Source organism: Eleginops maclovinus, chromosome 12 (genome assembly GCF_036324505.1).
Source record: "Eleginops maclovinus isolate JMC-PN-2008 ecotype Puerto Natales chromosome 12, JC_Emac_rtc_rv5, whole genome shotgun sequence".
NCBI classification, from domain to species: Eukaryota; Metazoa; Chordata; class Actinopteri; order Perciformes; family Eleginopidae; genus Eleginops; species Eleginops maclovinus.
This window is the reverse complement of record NC_086360.1, coordinates 12,627,170-12,654,292: the sequence shown is the minus strand read 5'-3', so window position 1 is coordinate 12,654,292 and position 27,123 is coordinate 12,627,170. Positions and strand designations below refer to the sequence as shown.

The following is a 27,123-nucleotide window of genomic DNA, read 5'->3' as shown; positions in this document are numbered from 1 at the left end:
AACAATGTGGCAAGAGGCCAAACGTATCTGTGGCAATTAGGCAAATGACGCACAGAACCACCAGAGTGTCTTTTAACAGGGCTTTCCAGCACAGAGACAAACAGTTTTATTCACAGCTTGTTCATTTATTACTACACGAACCAGAAAACAAATGGCCAGGATGTCTCGGGGGAATGGCTGAGCATGCCTCTAACACATCTCTCTCTGACTCTCTAGCCATTTGTAGCGAGCAGTCCAGAGCCATTTAACCGAACTGAGCCAGAAGCACCAGTGATCATTGTGAAAAGGATCCAAATCTCTCTCCTCCTCTCATAGCACATCAACTTTTCTCACCAGAAATGCTGTCTCAGTGAGCGGTCACGTCTTGAGGCAATTAACCTGACTCAGTACAGGTAGACAATCCAGTGCTGGGAACCACATCCCCCATCTGTCTCAAACCAGCCTTCAAAACACCCCCGACTGTGTCAGAGTACTTTGCACTGTTGAAGTAAAAATGACCTCTGTAGTATTGAGCCTTTCAAAAAAAAGCCTTCAAACCCTGCAGGTAACATTACAGAACAAGGCGACAGTGGGGGGAAGAGCCGAAGCAAACTGCAAGGACAAGGAGGGAGAATGAGGAGCATGCGAGATAGACGTAGTGAAAGCTGGAGCAAGACACTTTAAGGAGAAATTCTATTTTCTCAACAACATTAGTAGAAAACAGGCTATCCTCAGAATCTCCCTGAAGGAAATCAGAAGCACAGCTGCATCCTGTGTGCAGCGAAGGTTCCTCCAGAGATGTAAGGAATCAAAATATTAGTCAAAATGTTTGCCGTCATTGACTCATTTCACCCAAAATTCGGAATGCCGTCTGTCATTTTTACTACATTTTATTACAACTCTGAGGGAGATGCTGTAAATGTAGGTAATTCACATTTTTTTGTTGAAAAACTTTGGTCTGGAGGCTTTAGAGAACGTCCCTCCCCTCCTCAACATGCAGAGGGATTTCCTCCAGAGTGGTTGTAAGATCGGGAAATGAATTCCCGTTCAGACACTATTGTCAACCTCTGATCACTTCCCTGAAAGAAATGCTCCCTGACTTCCAATCCTAGGCTTTGAATAAGAAACGCTGTTAATGCCATCTAATTGGCCGTGAGAAGTCTTCTGCTCGAGGCAAAGACGCATAAACTCAATTTGTAAATCTCTATTGTTCAAATGTGCCATTTCAGGTACATTGGCCCCAGTTTGTCTTGGGAGTTGGCACAGGCTCTGATGAAAACTAAATGCTGTTTGATGGGTTATCATATCAAAATAATAAATCATTCTACTCAAAAAAACATCAACTGCTGCTAGAGTGTGATTGCTACAAACACATCCAAACAGTGATGTGGAAAATTTGCTGAGTGTGTCTGTTGAACTTTATTAAACAGGGCAACAGTGCCTGAGTCACATGGCTGGGATGTGATACTGGTGGCCTAATAGGAAACATGGTGCCGCCAGACAGTCTTTAATTACAGACAAAGTCCTTTGACAGGCCCTTGTGTGACCCGGCTAATTCTCTACAGCAGGCGCACACATGCACACTGAATGAAGGCTACACTCTGATAAAATACTTGACTGACAAATGAAATCTATGTAATTAATTACCCTATCCTGATAGAGGCTCTGTGGCAAGACAATCTGTATTAATGATAGAGAAATCTATCAAGCTCACTCTGTATCCCTCAGTCCTCAATCATGTGCTCATTCTCTCCCTCCTTTCAAGTCTAATTTATGATTCAAAGGAAACCATTAGCACAGAGCCACACAGAGACTGGCACTGTCACAGGGGTTACGATATGCAGAGCCGTGCACAGCCTGGGGAATGGGAGTACACAGCGGGTGCTGAAGACAACACACAGGCCCAGGCTGGCAGAGTTAGAGTATGTCACCTGATTGCTCTGATGCAAACTCACACCTAAATCCACACACTAACTGTAGCAGGACAGCAGCACAGTATGTGCCAGGACAACGCTGCTGACACACGCCAAGTCTCTATAACGGGGTTTTAAATTGTAAAACTTAAATACACAGAAAGGACAGGGGACAGACAATAGCTGGGTTTCAGTCACGTGATTATGATCACGCGCGAAGGTGGCGCGATTTGAGGGCAGGAAGTAAAAATGGAGAATACGTCTATGGAGGAAACCATTGCAGAGAGTCCGTATTGTACGGATTTAGATCCAGTTTCAAGACAAAGATACAAGCAATTAATTAACATATCTGTTGGACCTGACCCATATCTCATGAAAATGAGTGAGTTTTCGACAGAACCTAAAGATTTGCCGACAATCGAGGCTGTTGATATCCCAAAGTATCTGGTCCTTCAGACATCCTACTACACCAAACTGCAGATGAAAGTCTATAAAAGTCTGGAGGCATATCACTTTTTTGTCAGCAGTTGGGTCCACAGCCTCGGTACCAAACGGCTCCACGATGATTATCGTTTGGTCTTCGCCAGGGTGAGTGTTTGTTGGAAGACATCCGCCATGACGTCTGTCAGTTTGTGCGTGGCAACAGGACATTTATGGAGACAGGGACAGTGTTGGATGAAGGGAGGAGGGGACAACCAAGAACATCTGAGGAAAACATCCATTGTGTAAGACAAGCCTTTGATCGTTCTCTCTCATCCATCTGTACTACAGCGATTGTACGCGTATGTGCTTGAAAACCGAATTTGAGGTTTGCATAGATTTTCTGACGATCACATTTGTAATATCTAATAATAATGCTGGTTACACATCTTAGTACAATAATTGACCTTGATCATTTAATGTCCCATTCCCACTGATGCCCTCTGATTGTGGTTGTCAGCTGGCTGCTTCGGTTCGTCGCTCTCGGCTGTCTGCTTCAGATCCGGGCTCATATCCGGGCTCTCAGCAGTCTGTTGGAGATCCAACATAGCCTCAGCACATTCCGACTGTCTCTGTTGGTGTTCCTATAGCTTCATCCTCTGCTTTCGTTGAAGAGATGCCTCTGATTTGGACTTAGTTTTTTGGTAACCGAGTTTGACCGTCGTAGCCCAGTCTACCGACTCAACGTCACTCAAAGCGCTAGGGCAGCCTAAAAAGTCCCAATGAAGTCCCTATTAGACTACCGGCAACTTAATAATCATTACTAAGTAACAGAGCATTTGACGACAACCAAATGCTATATAAACACAGCCACAAAAACCAAGTAAGCTAGCTAACATACCTCTGACGAAGTGGTCGCTGCAGACACGGCATTAGCAGACTCTGCTCCTCCCGACCGCAGACGTAGGTTTAAAATCCACTTTTTACGGCGTAGTTCTGAGAGCTTTTTACATTTCTCCCCTTTGGCATCGACAATCTTTGGTACTCTATAAAACACCTTTTCCTTTTCTCGGCTAGAACGATTGGAGCCGCCGTTAACTACACAAAACATTAGCATTTTTTTGGACGGCAGATCCTCAGAAGCTACTTCAATTCCTGCCCTCCATTTGAATTTCGCGCTCTCGCGATGCAGCAGTGTGACGTCACGTGAAACCAACCTATTGTCAACATGTAGTAGTTACATGAATGTGTAGTACAGAACCTTATTTACTCAAATAATCTCTTTAAATTATTTGTAAGACAAAGTTTTATTCAAAAGATCTGGGAAAATTATTTTGTCAGTCTACAGTAAAATGTTTGTTATGGCTGGAAACTGGAAATTCCCTGCAGAGAATTGGTGGTAGTTAAAGTAGGCTTGAGCTGAGATGGTCCATATCTGGCTCATTAGCTAAGTAACATTACCCGACATAATGGGCATGTAATGACAAATAAAGATGCAAGCATTTGGTCGGTACATGTGAGCCTGCTGCAGTAAATGCAACTAGTAGCACGTTTCAAAAAAGTAAAAAGTACATTTCAAAGTTTGATAATGATGTTTATCCATGACTTAAAAGCATCCACAGACTGTTTGTGGAGCTGTATGCCTGACCTTATTTTTGGTCGGCTCAGACTCAGTTGTTGAGTGTTGAGGTATGCCATGTATCAACATTTCAAGAGCTCTAATCAGAGTGACAAATATTTCTGTTGCTTGCTTTGACAGTGAACAGAAACCAGCTAGAATGAGGGTTGCATTATTATGACAACCAACAACCGTGAGCTGTCTTGTCATTAGCTGCATCATAATTGCCTATTTAACAAGTTTTTATTTTGATATCCATGTTTATAACTCACTGTTTCTTCTTTAAAACACACTCAGGAAAGTTCTTGCTTCCTCGCTATGCTCTAAACTGCTCCCTTCGATCAAACAATTCCTACAAGGTGTTCAAACCCTCATGAGTGCATACTGACATGATAAATTAGCAGGCCTCCCGCTGTGAGTGTTCTGCTCCATATGATGGAGGATTTCTCTGCACTCACACACAGAAAAACCCCTACACCGCGGCGCTTGAATCAATCAGCCCCCACCAAAGGCAGTTTGACTGATCCTTTTATGCCAGTTATACCTGCATGTTGTAATGATAACTTTTTATTTTTATTTGACCATTCATTCATGATCAGCCAGAAGTGGAATTCTCGCTGTCAGCGGGTCAAAGGAGATTTAATCAGCACGACGTTAGACAAGGAAACCACATCGTCACAAGACAAATTGCTGTAAATGTACTGAAAAGGCTTGCTACCATTCCAAACCTTTGTTTCATACGAATGTAAATGAGGCAGGAGTGAACACGTTTTCCTGCTCTCATATCAGCAGGATAAAGGGAACACCTGTTTCATTAGCAAATTTGCAAAGAGGAAAAACCTTTGGGATTTTCAGATACATTTCAGGACTTTGTCGTTTCCTTTCACTTCCTGTCTCTCAAACTGCACCATATTTCTTGCCTAACTTGTAATTTTTCTCAGAGAAACAGCAAGTCGTTTGACTCAAATTAATCCGTGTAGAATTCCTGCAGTCAGAGACAAGGGTAAGTCTGACATTGGTATTCTGTGGAGACGGAGTGAGATGTTATCACTACGATCACAAGGCTTGAGCCTCTCAGAGGGTTGGAAATGGATCACAGGACCAATTCCATTAGATTTCTGACACTTGTTGTTGAGACTAGATTTATCTGCAGTTACTGACCGAGACGACCTAAAACGGCACGTCTTTTTTTTTACACAATGTACAGCTCACTCGTTTTTTTGCAAAGAATGTGTGATAGAGTCAACAGATAAAGAAAGATGGGTTCAGACTTACAAAAGCAAAGTCTGCAAAAATTTAACAGGCTCAACAGAGTGAGGGGGGGAGGAGGAAAAACCCGGGAACAGGCAGACTTAGATTACAGCGCATAAGTGTTCATTTAGGCCTGAGGAAAGCCTGAAACAAAGAACTGACTCAGGGACTTCTCTTAGGTCTTCTATCTTTTTACTGTAGCTCACTCCCTTGTAATATGACTTTTCAGGATGTTTTCTGTAGGGGTGTCTCTTCCTGAAATGCACTCATCACTGTATGAGCATAAGTAGTAAAGACAATCATCCAGTGAAGATTAGTTTAAGGTTTAGTCCACCTGAGATGAAGAGTTTGAATAGGCACAGTAGAAAACTTTTAAGAGCACTATTCAAACTTTGGAGAAGGATCTTGCAAAATGTACAGTCCTTGCTTGAGCAGCTCTACAGCCCACCTATAGAAAACTATAGGATACATTTAATGGTCAGACTCCGAGTAGGCAGATTTCCATCAGACATAAATCCATACCAGAGATTGACTTGAAAAAGATAAACTTGTTTACCGCCACAAAATGTTTTTTATCTGTGGTTGCAAGGAGAAACAAGCATGCCTGCTGGAAGCAATATTTCATATATAGGCCCATTTCTCACGTTGTCTTTATCGTAATCACAGAAGGAAGTGCAGTACATTATATAATAAATCTCCAAAGAGGTCCCACACGGGAAAAGAAAAATAAGCTTCTTCCGCTATCCACCAAGGGATAAAAATATATACTGCTCCCGGTTACAACATAGTACAGACAAAATGATTGTTTGCAATATGAAAAATAAGTACATAATGTGGACAAGATCAGTGTGGCGGTCACAACTGACTGCTGTACATGACTGAATATATCAGAAAAACTGGGATAAAGGTTAAATTATTAAGGGATTTAATCAGTGGCTAAATACATTTCTACAATAGAACAATATACTATGAAAACACCTCAGATATCATTCTTTGTGTCCAGTAATATCCCTCTAACCGTATCTCTGCCTTACGACTTCATATTGTCAATATTCTGTTAAGCATGTGCCTCTCACTTTAAACCCCTAAGCTGCCAACCTCCAACTCCCCATAATTATTTTCCCTCTCATCCACACTCTCCATCTCTCCTCTGCCTGTCTCATACTTCTCTCTCACCGCAGCATAAGGCTACTTAACACCATCTTAACTCCAGTGATAAACAACAGACTAGTCATTCCTCTATCAATCACCATCCCTCCATCCCTGCTCTCTGAGGCTGTGCAATTTCCCGGGTCCTCTCAAGGTCTGATTTACTTCCCTCCTCACTGTCTGTCCTGGCCTATTCTCTCCTCGTCCTTTTTTCTCTTTGCTAGATCTGTGCTGGGTCAGTTTCCCTCCTCTGCACCTTTATCTGAGAAACATTGCCCATTCACTTCTTGCAGCCCTCATCCTATACAAACAACCGCTCTGTCACACTTGTTTCTGTGTAGAAAAAGAAGGAATTCTCCTGAAATTATAGTTAAATTAAACTACTCCTTCACCTGAGAATTGCTCATGCATATTTAATAGCACCTTGAATATCAATTTCATGGAAATCTAATAACAAAAAGAAGATAAAGCAACAGAGAGAATACCGTAAGCATATGATGGATAAGTTGCCCTCAAAAGACTTGGACATAATAACTGCTAAACGCAGAAAAACACTTGCAGAAGGATGTAACACAAACACGACATATGCTACCTTGGCCTGTTCATACCAAGCCTCCTCCATTAAAGCTTAACAAAATAACTGGGATGAAAAATGCCAAAAACAATCATCAATTTACTATTTGAAAGAAAGTAAGTTTCGCCCAAAGCCTCTGTCTCAAAAGAATCAAATTAACTAAAACTTCTGATATTACATTTCTCAGCCAATTTAATCACTGCAGTATAAGGGGAAAAGAGAACGAGAAAGAAAAGACAACAGCAAGTCATTTCAAAAACGATATCTTACTGGAGGGTTTTCTACAGCGGGCACAATTTCTGCCTCTTCAGCACACTCGCTCTATGGAGGGACAACATCTCAAACCTTGCTGTGCTGTAAAAGTTATTTTCTTTTGTGTGTGTGTGTGTGTGTGTGTGTGTGTGTGAGTGAGTGAGTGAGTGAGTGAGTGAGTGAGTGAGTGAGTGAGTGAGTGAGTGAGTGAGTGAGTGAGTGAGTGAGTGAGTGAGTGAGTGAGTGAGTGAGTGAGACACACACACAACTGGACTGTTAAAGAGTTCACGCTCATACTGTAAATCATGTTTGGCTCCACTGCTGACTCTCTGGCTTGCATTGCCCAATAGCAAAGCAAATCTTGTTGCGGACCCACTGAAGCATTAATAGCTTTGCAGCAATCTTGTTTACGCTTTCCCTTCTGTTTACTTAACTAATCTTAGTAATTGTAATAATTCAGGCTGAGAGGCTGAAAAGGGGTGATTTAAAAGTCATTTGTGTCAAATGAAATGACGACAAGCGCCAGGTTATAATTTATAAATAAGACAAAGTTGATGACTCAATCTCAAAAACACGTGGTTGTTAACGTGACAAATTGTTTTTGTGATTTAATAGGATTCGGATAGGCTGTAAGATTCAGGACGACGTCTTGACTTTATTTGATTATGATGTTTTAGTACCCCATGAATCAGCACAAGCTCATATTGCTTGTAAATGAGTATTGTACCTGCTCCAAATGTGTGACACGAGACTCATTCTGAAAAAGTTCTCCAGTGCTCCTTCGACAGCAAAATTAAACTGTAAGGAATAAGTCCCGGTGACACATTGAAATGGGGGTGGACAATATATGAAAGGAATGTCTTACAATATAATGGAAACCACTACAGGCCCCCTGCAGTAATATTAAAACGGTCCTATAGTTTTAATATCTGACTTGTAAGCCGCGTGGCATTCTTCAAGTCTTTGTGGGTTTTCTGCTTTATTTCGATTCAAATTACCTGACTGTGCAACTCTGACTGTAAAGGAAGTAGCAAAACATTACCATCATGTTCATAATCATGAAATTATTTAGTGCAGTATCTGACCTTGTTACTTTTGTCCACTCGTTTTGTTGTTTTTTCATTTTCAGGTTTTGACAGTTGTGTTTCTACTGTGTCATGTTAACATGCTTTAATGTTCAAAAATGCTTTATTCTTTCCTCACACTGCCTGTGCTACATCACTTTATTTCACCCTCTGTTTGAAACGCTCTGAAAGTACCGGTGACAACTGGTGACAGAAACTCGGCACTTAAACCCCTTGCAGTAGCTACATTGTTTGTTACACACATAACAAATCCACAGGTAGTAAAGTTTACTTGCAGGTTGTGACTTTCCATCGCCAAATTGAAATTAAATTTATCTGAAAATAAATCATATTTTTAAAAAAGCATATTGATTGGACTCAAAAGCATGAAGACAAGCAAAAGCCTGCCCTGGCATTGCTCGTTCCTTTTCTGTTTCTGCTGCTTCTTGATCTATGAAGATAATGTTAAACATTCTGGACCTTCCAGCCCTGGCTCCTGAACAAATGGACTGTCCAACCATCCATCCACCTGTTCATGCCAATTCCTTTGGGATCCCATGGTGTTTATAGGCCAGAAAGTATCTCTCCGGTGTTTTCTGGGTTCGATTCCAGTTGGACCTGCCCTCAATAACTGTACAGGGAGCCAACCAGGAAGCATCCTGACCCATTGGCCGAGCAAAGACATCCTGTCATGAAGCTAAAACCTGCTGTTTATATCTAGGGATGCGTCGTTCAATCTCTTTCAGTCCAGATACCCAGGCTTTGGCTATTGGCAGGTGAAGAATACAAATCCAATAACAGTGACTCATTTAGCTGTAAATCCTCACTGTGAAACTGGGCTCATTCTCTTATGTGAAAGACAACATCAGGGTTGAAATAAAAATTGCGTTACTAATGCATTAATTAAAGTAATGGCATTTTGATATCAGTTCAGTCAATAATACCCAATCCAGCACTTTGAGTCAGTATCAGACTTGTATCCATGATTTATTTACCAGAGTAACTCGCTCATAATAATTAAAAATACGTTCCAACCTTATCACTTACTCAGGACAAGGTAGAACAGGCACTGATAATCAATGGTTATCCTACATGATCCTTTGACAGAACCTTAACTAAGTTAAAAGATCATTATTGGCAGCATTGGCATAGATTAATATAAAAAGTGTAATAAATAGCCTATCATACTCTTATAATACAATATACTTTTCGAATATCATATGAATAAGGGCAGATGCGCACTGGTCGGCTTAGAGTCTGTCGTAGCTATCTAAGAAATAGTTGTTTTAAAATTAATATTATAGGATCTATGTTAATACTTTGTTTATCACTTATCAAAACCTCATTTGAAATGCATATGGTTTCACATGTATTTTTTCTGTACATTATCTGTATCACTACATTTAAGGTTTGCTTGTTTTAGTGATGGGAAAGTAACCCTTTCGCCCTCAGTGGCTTCATTAGAGGAAAGCAGAACACTAGACTGGAAAGGCAACGGTGGACCCTTACAGACAAAAAACAGTGTTTGGGGTTGGACATGACACTTAACACAATGCCATTAGTGAACTCTCACTAGCACGCACGCACGCACACACACACACACACACACACACACACACACACACACACACACACACACACACACACACACACACACACACACACACACACACACACACACACACACACACACACACACACACACACACACACACACACACACACACACACACACACACACACACACACACACACACACACACACACACACACACACACACACACACACACACACACACACACACACACACACACACACACACACACACACACACACACACACGACTCCAGTGGAGCAGCTTATTAATGTCATGGGAATTCAGCAAAAATGGCCCCAAAAAAATAACATGGCAAAGAGAGGTCAGCAAATAGTGCTTTGGTGGAAGATAGTCTGTGAAAGAATGTAAACAAAAAATAACTGGAACATGTGCTTATGTTCTGAAAGCATTTGTTTAATCACATTTCTGATTTACTGGATATAACAAGTGTGATAGTGGATGATTGAGATTAATGAGGCAGATTTCCCAATATGTCAGTATACATTAACTTAGCTACAACTAAAGTTAAACATTATTAAAAAGACGCATGCCCTCAACTGACATATCACTTTATTATGTGTGAATTTCACAGTATCAGAGGAGTTTGTAATTTGGCATTCATGTCTTTCTCCGGCAGTAACATGTTCGGTGCAGCTGATCAATGGTATTTGGATCATTTCAGAAAAGAATACATCAGTGCACCTTTACACCTGTTCAAAGCGCAATAGAAACTGAGCATGTGAAGAAAACCCATCATGTGTACTCAATAATACTAATTAGGACATGTAGATATGACAAAAACTAAGAAAAGGAGGACATTTCCTTTTGCATAATAATGCATTAGTGCAAGTTAAAAAGAACATAGAAGACCTGATCGACCGAGAGATTTGTGAAAACTGTACAAATGAAAGGCTGGCCCATGGGAATCCTTTTTAATCACCAGAAATATATGGCAAGTTTGCTTCCCCCAGCTTCAAAATTGAATAAACCATTATAATAGCAAGCCTGCTCTCCGAAATCAAGCCAAACAATGTATCAGTGATACGCGTAAACATCCCAGTAAATGCACTCTAGCTCCAAAGTGGCCGGCATAGTGTTAGAAGGGGAGAGGTTGAGATGACTTTCACACAAAGAGAAACAGAGAGAGTGAGAAGAACAGGCAACAAATTGATGAATAGAAAGAGTGGTGTAAGAAGAGGTCAGTGGAATTGAAAATGCACACAGCAAGTTAGAATGAGAAAAATTATAAAAACACCACTCGAGTGTTAATTTAGTAGAGGTATGAAGCCCCTCATGCACTATGAAAAAGCAGACTCCTGCAGGGATATTGAAACAGATAAACACTCCACAAGCCTCTCCACATCACGCAGATGTGATGCTACCGTAGGCACTATAAAGTGAAGTGGCAAAACAATGCACAAACAAAGCCCCACAAAGGACTAAGGTACACAAAGGCCACAGTGTGGAAGTGAATTGACGTCAGCGAGTCCTTGACGCACTACAGATTTTGCTTGTATAAAATACACTCTCATGAGTACTGAAGGGTCTCCATACTCCTAAGCTGTTGATGACAATGAGGAGAATGCTATGCTTATGTAACCAACTCTATGACAATTATGGATGCAGTTATTGATAAAAATGAGAATCATGACTTGTGTTGCCAAAAAACATATTTTATGCATTCCAGGGGCTTTCCACAGAAAGCGCTGGTGGAGTGGCAGGCTTCTTTATAACCCAGAAACATGCGTTAATCAACCACCCCAACCCACTTCACTTTAAGACCTTCTGAATCAGACATGTTTTCTAGTATTTTCTTTTTGTGCTAAATTAGAGGTGTAGCAAGTGGGCAGTGAGCCATTGTTTCTTCTGAATTATATTTAACTTGAAAATTAAAATATAGGTCTTTTAAGCAATTCGCCATAAAACAGGAATTTGTTGTAACAAAAACAAAACAGACATACTTTCCGGCGTTTGTTAGCAGTATATTTGGAACTGTAACTTCTTAGGAAATATACTTGAACATGTTATTGTGTTTTTTGCAAGATAACATTGAAAATCCACGTTTCCTTTAATTCTCTATCTGTTACCTAGCCATCTATCGATACATCTAGGGGTCCACCTTTCCATCTATCCACAATTGGGGATTTTAGCCTTGCGTGACAAACATAATCAGAATCAGAGTACGTGTATTGGTCCCACGGAGGGGGAGATATGCATTTGTTACAGCAAGAAAAGAGTCCGATTTACATGAAAAAAATGGTGTCGTCTACACTTGATTTACAGCAACAAGTTTGTTGAGGGTGTGTTCTCTAGTACACCATAGTGGACAGAGTCAGTTGTACATGATACCTAACATTTCATTTCCAGCTTCTCAAATGGCAGAACAAATGTACAATGCCCCTATCGTCTACAAGCATTCCTTCTGTTCCCGAGGCGCGCATGAAAGTACCAGGACCCATTCATCACTGCTTGCAGCTTTCATGCGAGTTTGTGTTGTTGTTCCTCATACTAACCCTTACACATGACCCAATAAAATAAGCAGCAGAGGGCAATGTTTTAGGTCCTTAAAATATGTTTTTGTACTATATCTGTCAATGTTAATGTGTTCCCGCTCATAATTAAATTCAGTTTTAAAATGTCACCCAAATTAACCACATTAGCAAGTTTGACCAACTTCCACCCCTAATTCCAGAGGATCTTAACCCATGATTTGCATGGCAGTGAATTGGCACAAGCTGCTTGTTTTGCACTAACTTTTTTATCGGTTGAAAGCACTACTTTTTAGCAATACCACCATTTAAGATGAATAGTTGTTTACAAGTTCTGCGGGACGGAGGGGGTAGATCATGGCACGTGGTGGATGTGGTGATTTGGGGGGGGTGAAGATAAAAAGATACTTAACGATACATTTGCACACACAAGACCAAAGATGCCCACCATCTGTCTCCTGGTTGCATAAGTGTGACACGATGAGCAGCTAAAAGAGATAATAGCACCTCTGTGTGAGAGCTTACGCTTGAGGAGATAAACACAAATAAGAAATAGGGCAAAAGTGAAAAGAGAAGAAAATAATTAAGAGAGTCTCCCTTGAGCCTGTTCCTGTGGTTATGTAGTCTCTGACACCTCAGGAAGAGGAGAGAGAGGTTGGGGGGGCTGTGTCACTTGACTGTGGTGCAAAACAATCAGCGCAGAGGTACAATCAGCTCTTTGACTAAGGGTTTACCAACATCTAGTCTAGACCAGAGCCAGGGATGAAACTTAAGATTTTTAAAGTGATCCTTAAAACTGATGGCCCAAATTCTTGGGTTAAGGCTTAATTTTAGTGGATATATTTATGTAATTGCCTGCAATGTTGCTGATGGAATTATTGGGAATAAAAAGAAAAGTTACTAAAAACCACAGTCACTAACCGGAACTGATACCGATACTTTTGAATACGGATTTCAGAATCTGAATCAAGTAATTGTTTGCCATATATGGGCTCTAATCTTTATTCTCTAACCAGAATATATTGCTTTATGAGGTTTTGACAATCATTTTGTATTTTCTTGTGATGCTTTATTGAGAAGAAAGATAAAAGTTGCTTTGTTAACCTGCTTGTTAACACAAGTAGGTGCTCCCGAAAGGTTAATTAGTTATAAATAAGTTGTGATGGGGGCAGTGCCTGTACCTGATTCACAACAGTTAGTTTAGTATGACAGCCTATATAAACACCACTATAAAAGTACATTTATCAATTATAAATTAAAAACAATGGAGAAATAAAACATGCATGGACACTACGACACTTATTGCCAAGATGAATACTACTTTTGAAAACACTTTCCGCTAACAAACAACTCATCCACATGAACATGCATGAACTGACTAACACACTTCCCTGAAGAGCACTTGTGTAGAGGGAGACAGATGCAATCATTGCCCACCAGATACCATGAATTACTGCTCCGGTTCCCTTGACACAAGACACTCACAAGGCACAGCACTTCAAAGAACCACATGAAAATCAAATAGGCTATATCCCAGTTGGCTTGAAAAAGAACACCATAAAACTAGGGCTGTTTTCATAAACACTGTACACAGCTTTGAGTTCAGTTGTGTTTAGACAGGTAGACCAAACATAGAGAGACCAGTAAGATAATGAAGGTGATACAAAGTTCTCAAGTCAAATGATCAGTGTCATAAGCAGCACAACTAAGTTGGGACACTGCCACCAACTAATGTCAGGCTCATAAATACAATCAGCCAGTTACCCAATTCGGTCAAAAGTATGAAAAAATAAAAACATTTCATTTGAATATTTTTCCAGACCTCGCTTTACGAGTTGTGTCACTGACTGTTCTCTGCGCCGTGTTTCTCTCACTCACAGGAAGCGAGTAGCGTGAAGACAAACAGGAAGTTTTGTTTACTTCAAAGTTGAAATGTGGGTCAATATAAACATACAAGGGTTAACCCTAACCTCATCTCTCATTTCTATATTTTCACATACAAAATCTCACTAGACCATACCATAATTTCCGGACTATAAGCCGCTACTTTTTGCACAAGCTTTGAACCCTGCGTCTTATAGTCCGGTGCGGCTTTTCTATGGATTTTTCATGATTTTTGTGATATCGTAAGAGGTTTTGTTTTGGTTTGTTCCGCTGTTGTACGGCACTACTTTGTCTGGCGGAAGGGCATGTGATCAGACACACAGTCACCGGGGAAAAGAGTGGTATGTTGGTCACATGTCCGTCCGCCAGGCAAAGTAGTGCCGTACGAATTAGCGCGAAAAAGAGACTAGATTAGCAAGAGCAAGACGAGTATTACAGGAGCAAAGGAAGCTTTCATCCACAAACCCTCATTATGGCAAACAAAAGAAATGCATATGATGCAGCTTTTAAATTAAAGGCAGTCGATTTGGCTCTCAACGAGGGAAATAGAGCTGCTGCACTTACCCTTGGTATAAACAAATCAATGGTGAGATGTTGGAGACGCCAGCGTGAAGAACTGGCTCAGTCCAAAAAGACGAAAAAAGCTTTCAGAGGTAATCATTTTATTGAAGACTGGGTGAACACAGAGAGCAAACGGGCGAGGTGTTTCAACTGTGCAGATCCGACTGAAAGCCAAAACAGTCGCCACCGAAATGAAGATAGAAAATTTCAGAGGTGGACCATCCTGGTGTCACAGATTTATGAAACGAAAAGGACTGTCCATCAGGGCGCGGACGACTGTGTGTCAGCAACTCCCTCCCGACTACGTGGAAAAAATAACAAACTTCCGCAAATTCACACTAAGAAAGATATATGCATATTCTCTTACATGTGGTAATTAAACATTAAAACACCTGCGGCTTTTAGTCCGGTGCGGCTAATGTATGAACAAAACAGGATTTTTCCCTAATTTGAGCTTGTGCGGCTAATATTCAGGTGCGCCTTGTAGTCCGGAAAATACGGTACTCAAAATGTACTGAAAAAATACTTGTCATAGTGACTTGTCAAAATGTACTGAAAAAATACTTGTCATAGTGATGACCGTATACTGTTATATTGTCCCTCACATTTTACATAGAACAGCTGTGGACCCCCCAACCAGGGCTTTCAAAACCACGCCAGGGGCAGCAGAGCCTCAGTACATCCACTGGTGGGGCTAACAAAGCATGCACACACACACACACACACACACACACACACACACACACACACACACACACACACACACACACACACACACACACACACACACACACACACACACACACACACACACACACACACACACACACACACACACACACACACACACACACACACACACACACACACACACACACACACAGCTTCTTAGTTAACACCATCAAAGCATTACCTGTGCTCTGAAATCTATGAATGAAGACAGAGAAGCAAATCTAAGTAAAAGCGTGGAATATCGAAAAGAAAATACAATACAAACCATGTCAATAAAAAAGGGTGTTTTGTTACTTGTATGTCTGTACTTATGACTGTAAACAATTTCCGCCTGTGTGAGCTGTATTTGGCACATTGCCGCCCTCTCAGCTAGGAATAAGTGTCAGACCAACCAAGGAAGGAAAGTGTGGCATCTTCAACATGATTAGGTATTCAGAACCAGAGAAGCCAAATCAGAGGTAATAGGGAAGAAATCGTTGCAGCGAGTGAAGGCAAATGAGAGAGGAGAGGGATGAACTGTGATGGGAGAGAGACAACACCTTTGACTCAAGAGCTCATTTGATGGCAGTGAACAAGCTCTTTTCGATCTACTTTGACGTACACTGTTTTTCAGCCATGTTGCTACAGACTCCTCCAAACACTAAAACACTTGTAATGTGAATTAGCTCATTAGCCAGACACACACACATGTGTTCCTCCTCTGCTCTCCATCAAAGGGTGAAATGACATGATTTTCCTGATCCTGTCAAGAGCTCAAAAACATTTGGTTGGGGTTTCAATTTCTCTTTTTGGAATATAATTCAAAGCAATGCAGTCTAGGTTAGTTTAAATTATTTGAGTTTTTATCACCTCTAAATCATCTTAAGGACCTCTTAGCCTGAACTATGTAAACTATTGCCAACCTAACAGATGAATAAGGAATGCCAATGGCCATGCCAAATGACTTATTTATTGAATGTAAAATGTTTTAGGAATTTTATTATTTGACATTTTGAACTGGAACATTGTACCTGCAAAGTGTTTTTGATATGGTTACTAACAGTAAATAATGAAGAAATTCTGCTTTTGATATTTTTTTTATCATTCAAAGGGGACTCGTGTTGTGAGGAAAGTGATGGAGCTGCTAAAACTACAAGATACATATTCTGTTGATCAGTTATAGAGAATGTGTTGTTGACTTGTCACTAGTTACAGGTCTGGTTTTTCCCTCTGGGAAAAGTTGCTGTTGCATTGTGCATTAAAATACAGACATTATCTGTTCGTCCATGAAACTATCAATTTTACACTTCCAAAGCTTGCTAAAGGCATCTTTGATGTCAATAAGATGTTTGAGGTAGCAACACTATCTTGGGTCAGCTGGGAATTCCCATCAACGTATTGCTATTAACAAGGTAATTAAATGTTCTTTAAGACCATAAACTCCAGCCTTATGGTCAACACAACACACACTATTAACAACTTTGTATATATAAATAGGAAATGCGTGGTTGAGAAACCCTTCCTGTTATTGTTTTTCTTTTTGTTCGACTAATAATCTGGTTTGTTAATACTCCAAATATTTGTAGAGTATGTATACACTGGACGCTGTGATATCTCAAATTTGTGAGAAACAATCTCCTCTTTATGGTAATACACACAATTTAAGTAGTATATGGATTAATATTTAATGTCATTTGGACCACACTTGTTATATCTTCCCTCAACCCACTATCAATTACAGTCAGCTTGTTGGTACTCTGATGGTTGAGGTTGTGTCCAAAGAGACACCATCTGTTTTAAGCTTGACCTCTGAGTATTTATGCATTCCTGAAATACTGTCCAAAGACGAAAGTAGTGCTATGCTATGCTTTTCGTACACAGCTTCTTCTTCCACATTGCCTGGTAGAACAGTACGAAAGAATGCAAATGTCCCAATTGATTCAGACCAGACATCAAACATAATTTACCTTTCCAGGTTTCTTTTGATGAATCTGTGTGATGTCCAATTGAGCCCATGTGTGGACAGAGCAGCTAATTCTCCGGAGCATTCACAGCGAGCAGCGGGCGGTTGATGACGTTACTGTTGCGGCTGTCGTAAATCCGGAAGAAAACAAGCACCTGAGGACAAAGACAAAAGGATCATTTACACAAAGGCACTGGAGAGACAATGAGATTCTGGACTATTTGTGTGTCAGGGCCAAGGGCGAAACCATCAGATCAATTCAAGAAACATCAAAAGACCAGATTTATGACCGAATGACAAACCGGGTAATGGCTGGCGGTGAAATGTGTTGCATTTATTGACTCCTGCATTCTCTACCCAGGGGCAACTCCTCACCTAAATCAAACGGGTATTTCCAGAGGGTGAGAATGCTTCAGACACGGAAAACCTCCTGCACAATGATGCTTGTGAAAAAGGGAAACTGAGTTAATGTCTAGATCTTATCTCCAGATATAATCTAGAGCTCATATGACAAAATGACATACTACTTAACCCATATTCTTTTGTCATGTATTTAATAATTCTGCCTGACAGAGCGGACACTGACTCATCTTCACAAGATCACTTACAGCAGAGCTCTGGGAGCATGTGCTACTAGGTACAGCTTCATCATTTGATTTAGGTTTGTAATGACAATTTCATTATTTATGACTGTACGGCATCTGATAAAACATACACAGAATGCCTTATTAAGCGGTCACATTAATGACAGTGTTGAGGGTTGAAGTATTTATATCAGAAAATGATTGAAAACAGCTTCAACTACATTTGGCCTGCATTGTAAAATTTAACATCAAGACTATAACTTGTTGAATGTGGACGTCAAGTTTTTCTAAATTGAATATGAATGAATATCACTATGGATTTTCTCCTAACTGTTTTGTATATCTAACACTACTTTCAACTTAGAAATGTAATGAGTATTTTTCAAATAATACATTTGATATTTATATTTTGCATCATGCACAAAAAAATGCTTAAATAGACAAGCTTTACTAATTCTAACCAACTTGTACAATAGCTAATATTATTGTTCAATTCATATCATGTCATCAAAGTGCATTAAAATCTACACTGAAAACATGTGAATAAAGCAAGGCCAAACGTTGAGTAGACAACAATTGTTCCAAAATGAAAATGAGACAGAGGTTAGCTTTCACTTTGAATGTTTAGTTGGCCCTATTCGAAAGTATTTCATCCCCAGAAGTACTCATGGCCCCTAAAGCACAGACAGTTGGGTCCTAGACACATAGGCTAATGAGTTCTCTTTCAAAGTTTAGTGAAGCAGATAATGCTATCAAAAAGACTGAGTTCAGACAAATCCAGTAATGTGAGAAAATTGTTCGATACACAATAGTCTGGTACTATTATACAATTCTGCCACATTATCAGTGGTTTTTTTTTCTTCAATTTCTCTCAGCTAGATGCAGATTCATGGGACAGGAAGTTCCATGGTATAATAATATAACTTTGGTTGACGTATACTATGGGAGGGGGAAACTCCCAGATCTCAGATGAGCTCTGTGAGGCCTGGGCTCGACATCTACAGAACAGCAGTGTTCTCAAGCCAAGATTTATTATTAGTCCATAAATAATTCATTACAAATGTGTTTTCTGTTCCTGTGGTGTTATCAGAGTGGTGCTGTGCAGCTTATTGGTAATCCTCTGGTTTATCCGACAAAGCCATTGATAAAGACAAGTTAAGATCACATTGTCCTACAAGGACACACACACTCAGCCACCATTGGCGACAATTTAATAACACCAACAATGAATCCAAATGTTATTGAAATCGCAAAAGTTTTCCAAATTGCAGAAATAGCAATATCATAAAAGGCAATACCCTTTTTTTCCATCCATCCATCCATCCATCCATCCATAGAAATAAATATCAATCAGGTAGTGATACAAAAATGATTCATAATTCCAACATCTTTAATCATATTGCAATTGCAAAAAATCCCTGTTGGATATTTTCCCAAATCGGCCAGCCTGTACAAGCTTCCACACACAAAATTAATTAGAGATCATTTTACGATAAGATCACACCAGCAAAAACACCGGAACCAAACCAAGGTTATAAAAGTTGGGTTCCCAAAAAACCATTTCCACTAACACCTTGAACTGTGCCTTCATTTCGATCTCAACTACACACAAGTGTTAGTCTGATTGAAGACACACACAATAAAGTTTCGTAACTGCGAATTACACAGTTGTGAAGCTTTCACTTTGACAAAACTTGTCCACAGACAAAAGGACACCTGGCTAAGTGTTCAAAACTGCCTCTATGGTAGTTGCTGCTACAGCAGGTATCTCTAGGAGCACATTCTGCCATAATAACACACACACAGGCTCACAATGTGAAAACATTACCAGACACATGCTGTCGCAGCTGCTAGCAAATGGAAGTGATTACAGTTCAATGTCATCATCGTTACTCCACAGTCACAGAGAGTTGACAGATCAGTTGCAAAGCTGTGACTGATTATGTTTGAGTTATCTGCTTCGTTTTTGATATCGTCTTAAATTAGGAAATTCCCTTAAGAAGTTATTTGCTTAAAAAAAAGAAAGCAGCATAACCTCTAACATGATAGGTTGAACACTAATGAGTTATATTGGATAGGGATATCACCATTACAGAAACTTCAATAGTCAATGTAACAATTCTGAAAAGGTGATGGTACTCATATTTTATCATGGATGTTCTCAATTATATTGTCATTGGAGTAGCTCTAAAAAATGATTATACTGCCGTAGTGCTTCTTTCTGACACAAGCAAGATATGTTCAGGTATAATAGTAACTGTGGAGACTATAGGTCTAAGGAAAAGCATGCATACTTCCTTTTAACTGAGTAGGGTTCCCTTTCCACGGACTGTGTAGAGGCAAAAAGTCTTGGTGTGAGATTATGTAAATGTGGTGTTGTACAAAGCAGAAAAGCGTGAATAATATTTTCCTGGTCAAACATATTATAACAAAAAGCAAGCAGATAACGAAAAGGTAATTAGGCACAGCTTTGCAACTGATCTGTCACATCTATGTAACTCTGGACTAAATATGATAGTGAGTCTGAAGAAAAGGCGAAGATGTAGGCCACCAAGACAGATAACAGATTGGAACATATAGAGTATAAAGGTTGTCTGTCACACGTCACTTACTAAGGACACTTTCAATATCTTTTTCAAAACTAACAAAAACAATACATGCTATAGCACCAGATACAATGTTGGCAGGCAATAGGCGTTTTTCACAGCCGACATCTCGACATGTCATAGTAGATAAAACACAGGTGCATTCAATACTTATAATTAAAGCTGCATTCCGCAGAGGGTGGACTGGTATTATGCATTTTGGCTTCTTCGAATAGTTTTTGTAACTAATGTGTCTGAAGCAACGTTAATGTTTGCCATGCATTTAAAGTATTGTTTTAACCTAATTGTTAAAAGCAGTGGTGGATTTATATGAGGGGCCGTTAGGGACATTATTCAGAAATACCATTCACATACACATGTGAAACACTCTCACACTCACACAACTGAAACCAAAATCATTTACAAACATATGTAAAAATCGCTCATTACACGTATGAAACGCTCTCACACACACATAAGAAATCCAAAGTTATTCACATGTGAAACGCTCTCACATACACATAAATGAAATGCGATTTCAGTATGTTGTGTGAGAGGGATTTCAGTATTTTGTGAGAGAGGGATTTCAATATGTTGTGTGAGAGCGACTTCAGTTGAAACGGAAGGCTTTTAAAAAAAACAGCGAAGAACCGCGAAAACAATATTTTTCGTCTTGCTTGTTCCATCATGTCTGCTCAGCAGCCTGCACACAGCCCAACGGAGGCAGCAGCGTTGTTAAATATTATCCTGGCCTCAGCGGAGACTATTAGAACGCTATCGAACGTGGCCACAACCAACTGTTGGAACTGCAAGTGGGGACATCCTGGATGGTCAGCTATCGTCCTTCTTCCCGTCCTGCGGCGGGCAACGGCCTATTACTGTCCATGTGCCAAAGCAGTGTTGTGGTTGATTATATCAGGGTGCACAGTCTCTCTCTCTCCTAAGGGAAGCTGTACTATTTAACAACACTGCTGCCTCCGTTACACTTTGTGCAGGCTGCTGAGCAGACATGATGGAACAAGCAAACGGACAGACGAAAAATATTGTTTTCGCGGTTCTTCGCTGTTTTTTTTTAACGCCTTACGTTTCAACTGAAATCGCTCTCACACAACATACTGAAATCGCATTTGTGTGTGTGTGTGTGTTTCACATGTGTATATGAGAGCGTTTCATGTGAATAAGTTTGGATTTCCTATGTGTGTGTGAGAGCGTTTCATATGTGTGTGTGAGAGCGTTTCATATGTTCAATTTTTATTATTATAAATTGATTGATTGCTGTATGTTCTGTATTAACTGTAAAATGTATTGGGACCATGCTTAATGATGATTCTGCACTTTGAACAAAAATTGATTGAAAGAATTTGATTTGATAGTTTTGCTGCTATATAGGCTTAGATTGTCGGGGGACACCTTACTTCTTTCTTCCCTCTCTCTGTACCTGTCTACCCTGATGTTCCACATAACACACCTTCCCCAAAATCTATTTTTGGTGTCTGTCTATGCCGAGACCCTGAGTCAGGGCTCTGGGCAATGCTGCGGTCCTGAGCCCTGGATCCAGAGTCTGGCCGTTCCTGTTGCTGTGGTCCTGCCTGATGCCCACCTTACTACTTCTTTGATGGCTGCCATGGGATTGCTGACATCCACCTGGACCCATCCTCTTCTTAGTTAGACACATTCATTCTCCCGCATTTTGGACTACCGATGTTGCAAATGTATTACCTCTTTTATTTAAACACGATATCTACTACACTTCTGTCCGTCCTGGGAGAGGGATCCCTCCTCTGTTGATCTCCCCGAGGTTTCTGCCATTTTCCCCCCTAACTCTGGGGTTTTATAAGAAGTTTTTCCTTGTACGATGTGAGGGTCCAAGGACAGAGGGTGTCGTATTCATATCCTCTAAAGTCCACTGAGACAAATGTAAAATTTGTGATACTGGGCTTAAATAAACCTTGATTGATTGATTGATTGATTGATTGATTGATTGATTGATTGATTGATTGATTGATGAGAGATTGTTACATATGTTTGTAAATGAACTTGGTTTCAGTTGTGTATGAGTGTTTCACATCTGTATGTGAACGGTATTTCTGAATAATATCCCTAACAGCCCCTCATAGATTTATGTCATGCTGCAGTATTACAAAGCATTTCAACTCAACAAAGTACTGCCTAAATTGAATTAGACATAGGCTAATGTTCGCACTGCGGGGTGAGAAACAAGAATTACAGTTCCAACCTCAGTCTCCACTGTCAGCAACTAGCATAAAAGATGTGCCCCCTTCCTAACCAATAAGTCTAAATACTGCAAAGCAGGCAAAACCTTTTAGAATTATTGAAAACATATACATTAAGGTTAATGTAGGCCAGCTGTCTCCAACACGTCGCTCGCGAGCTACCAGTCGCTCGCCGCCCCCTTCAAAGTAGCTCGCCAAATAGTTTACATTTAAACCATAGACTGTATAAGATTTAAACACACATTTTCATAATATGCCAATTTCATTTGTCACCTGTACATAAAGTACCGCTCATCTTCTATCTGAAGATATGTTGCTACGATATTTGTTTTCACAAAATATGACACAGAGCGCTGCTATCAACCGGTATTGCTAACAATGGCTAACCCGAGGTAATTGCTAAATCTGTAAACAAGGCGCGTCCATCTTTTCCGACTTTCCGACCTCGAATGTGACGTCACTCCCAGTTCCGACCTCCGACCTCCGATGTAAACGCGGCAAACACCGAACGCGGCATTAGCTCGACCATGGCCGCTGAATGCAACAAGAGGCGGAAAACATACTTTTTTCACGAGAATTGGGAAATAGACTTTTGCTTCACAAGTGTAAAGGACAAGTGTGTTTGTTTGATCTGTGGAGTAAGCGTGGCGGTCGGTAAAAAATGCAATGTGGAGCGCCATTTCACCACAGTCCACAGCACCTTCTCACGGAACTTTCCCGCTGGTAGCAATCTACGAAAAGAAAAGATAAAGGACCTGAAAATACAGCTACAACGACCGCAGTCTGTTTTTACCAAACCGGCACAGAAGGCTACTGCTTGTACGGAGGCTTCGTTTAAAGTGGCGCACATCCTGACAAAACGCAAAAAGGCCTTCACTGATGGCAGTGTTGTAAAGGAGGCCATGACCGCGGTGGCTGAAACGTTATTCAAGGACCATAAATGTAAGACAGAAATATTGTCTGCTTTTGCTGATGTACAACTTGGTGCAAATACAATGGCAAGGAGAGTGTCTGCACTGGCTGTGGATGCGGGAAGACAGTTGGAAACTGACATTAACAGGTGTAAATGGTTTTCTATTCAGCTGGATGAATCTGTTGACGCGAGCGATACAGCCCAGCTGGCTGTTTTCATCCGCATGGTTTTTGATGATTTCACTGTGCATGAAGAGTTTTTGACTTTACTTTCATTGAAAACTACAACAAGGGGAGTCGATATTTACAATGCTGTGAAGAACTACTTCACGGAACAGAAGATCCCTATTGAAAAGCTGGTGTCAATAACCACTGACGGAGCACCAGCGATGACAGGTCGTCACTCTGGATTTATTGCCCGATGCAAAGCAGACCCGGAGTTTCCGCCATTTCTGGCCTACCATTGCATAATTCACCAACAGGCTTTATGCGCGAAGGTCATGCGATTTGAACATGTCATGGAGCCGGTTGTCAAGATTATCAACTACATCAAAGCAAAGGCTAAGCAACACAGGACCTTCAAGCAATTCCTGGAGGAATGCACTGTGGCCTATGGAGATCTCCTGCTCCACACTGACATCAGATGGCTCAGTAAGGGTAAAGTACTGCAACGTTTCTTTTCCTTGCTGGGTGAAATCAAGATTTTCTTGGAAGAGAGGGGGGAGGACACCACCTTGTTATCTGATGCAGTGTGGGTCCTTGATCTTGCGTTTTTGACAGATGTAACTGAGAAAATGAATAACTTGAACGTACAGTTGCAAGGTAAAGAGAAAGACGTCTGCAACATGATCAGTGCCGTTAACGCGTTCAGCGCAAAACTGGCCTTTTTCATCCAGCAGTTGAAGGCCAAAAGATTCCAGCATTTCCCCTCTGTCACAAAGGTTTTGGAAACCCATGCAGGGGTAGCTGATGCTTTGAACACAGAGAAGTACTGTGACCTGTTGATCAAGCTTGGCCAGGAGTTTGCAGACAGGTTCAGAGACTTTGAGAGACTTGAGCCCTGTGTGACATTAATTGCCAACCCATTCATGAATGTGGACATTAGTCAGATTTCTGGGCAGATGGCAGACCTTTTCTGTATCGATCCTGTGGAAATGGAACTTTTAAACCTCCAAAACGACATACAGCTGAAATCTCAACAGCATGCTGAACATTTCTGGAGCTTGGTTGAGCCAGAAAACTATAAGAATCTGTGTCAAGCAGCGCTGAAGACAGCTGCTTTGTTTGGGTCTACATACCTCTGTGAATCTTCTTTTTCTGACATGAATGTCATCAAATCTAAGTTCAGAACAAGACTGACAGATGAACATTTGAAAGACTCCATAAGAGTGAACCTAAGTGGGTATATTCCAGCATACAGCTCTCTTGTTGGCACCATGCAGTGCCAGGTATCTCACTAACTAAAGGTGCTTGACTGAATATGTAGGCTAGTGAATAAATTACTGAAAGTGTGATGTGGACAAAGTTAAGAAGTTATAATTGTTCAACATCAATAGTAGCCTATGTGATTTCAAAGGTGTGAGTTATGTTTTGACAAAGTGTCAGTGTTTTGTAAATGTTATGCAAAAAATGTGAATGCGCTCTCACACTTACACAAACAAGCCATGATGCAGACTCAGGGCTGGTGGACGAAGGCTCGCATGCAGGCTGAGGCTCCATGTTACAGTCAATCATGTCCGGTTCTTGTGGGGCTTTTCTTTTTAAAAAACGATCCATGCTGTTGTCCCTTGCTCTTTTTGAAATTAAATGTATTTTCGCGGTTAAATCAAACAATGCACTGCGCTGGCATCTGACCCCGGTGGGCGGGTCCGCGAGTCAGATTTTTAAATTTTAAGTTTTTTAAAATAAAAATGATATATATTATCAACATTAATTTACTATGTTAGTAATCCATTAGTAGGTAAAATAATGTATTTATGTATTCAAATTTTTTTTTTTTTTTTTTTTTTGGGGGGGGATTTTTTTATTTTTTATTATGTCAGAATACCTAATTTTTTGGCGGCACCCCTGACAGTCAGGGGGCACCCCAGTGTGCCGCGGCACCCACTTTGAGAAAGGCTGCCTTAGTATACAGAAACACGTGCGTGGGACATACTAGCTGATTACCGTACCAACATGCATGTAATGTGCCATTACGCTAGTTTAGGAATATACTGAAGGCGCATTTGTTCATGTCACAAACGGCATGTGATGTAATAAGTCAAATGAAACATGTCATATAACTTTAGAGACTGTTGTGACAGCATGCCTCTTTGAGCTAATATTGAACTGCTGTTGAACAAAGCTAACGATTTAGCATGCTAGCGTAGCAGCATGCTAAATCGCACTCACACAAAAGCCCATGGAGCATTTTACCTTCACAGTTACAGATAGAAGACACTTTAACCCACCAAGTGAATTAGTTAGGGGGAAAATATCAAATGTACTTAAAGTCAAAATCCGCTTAGTCCGTTTACCTGCATTAGCTCCTTGCTGCCTCCATGACACCTGTGCTGCACCCGTTAGTTAACTACTTGCAGTGTTTGCGATTGCAGTATGTTATGTGACTTCTAAGACACATAAAAATAAAATAATAATAAAATAAAATAAAAACAGACATGCGTTTAACAACACTTACCGTAGTTTTGAGGATGTTTCCAAAATCCTATCAGGGTAAAAATGTTCGTCCGCCGCTGCAATTAAATGGTTCAGTTTGTCTTGTTCTCCGAATCCAAACAAATGTGGGTACCGGAAGAGACCTATCAAACTTGCTGATTTGACATTTATTTTATTTTATGTTACTTACAACAACGACACATCAATACGTTATGGATTTGATATGTATTCTTGCATGGTATCACCTTACTCAGGTGGGAAGTAACTAACTCAAGTGCTGTACTTAAGTACAGTTTTGAGATACTTTATGCTAGGCTACTTTGTACTTCTACTCAATTCAATTCAGCGGTAAATCGTGTACTTTTACTCCAGTGCATCTATTTGTTACCTTTAGTTACTATGCAGATTTGGATTATTGATGTGAAACACAATCAACACTTAAATCAGACTTTATAGTTCCACCGAGTTACATTCACAAACTACCCTTCAGTAAAGTCATTAAAACTAGCTGCACCTTCAACAGCTTTTATAACACTTTAATGCATAAATAATTATAATCAAAACATAGACTATATATTATTCTGAAATGGGCCAATCTGCATAATGAGTACTTTAACTTTTGGTATTAAACTATTTTGATGTTAATACTTTTGTACTGTAGAACTTTCCAGCAGAGGAAACTATTGCTTTATATATATATATATATATATATATATATATATATATA

At 40.2% G+C, this 27,123-nt stretch overlaps 1 protein-coding gene across 3 annotated transcripts in view; it reads right to left on the bottom strand.

Moving 5' to 3' along the window:
- gpat2 (glycerol-3-phosphate acyltransferase 2, mitochondrial) overlaps positions 1-26,611 on the bottom strand; it is a 116,958-nt gene extending 90,347 nt beyond the window's left edge. For 2 of the 3 annotated variants that reach the window (XM_063897907.1, XM_063897909.1), the window contains exons 1-2: positions 26,419-26,611; positions 17,431-17,581 (exon numbers count right to left, since the gene is read on the bottom strand). In XM_063897907.1, the coding sequence (XP_063753977.1) occupies positions 17,431-17,479 (49 nt within the window). In that variant the 5' untranslated portion in view covers positions 17,480-17,581; positions 26,419-26,611. Of the gene's footprint in view, positions 1-17,430; positions 17,582-26,257; positions 26,296-26,418 lie in introns of those variants that run through there. The other variant, XM_063897908.1, reaches the window with a different exon arrangement.
- Between the last annotated feature and the right edge of the window lie 512 nt (positions 26,612-27,123).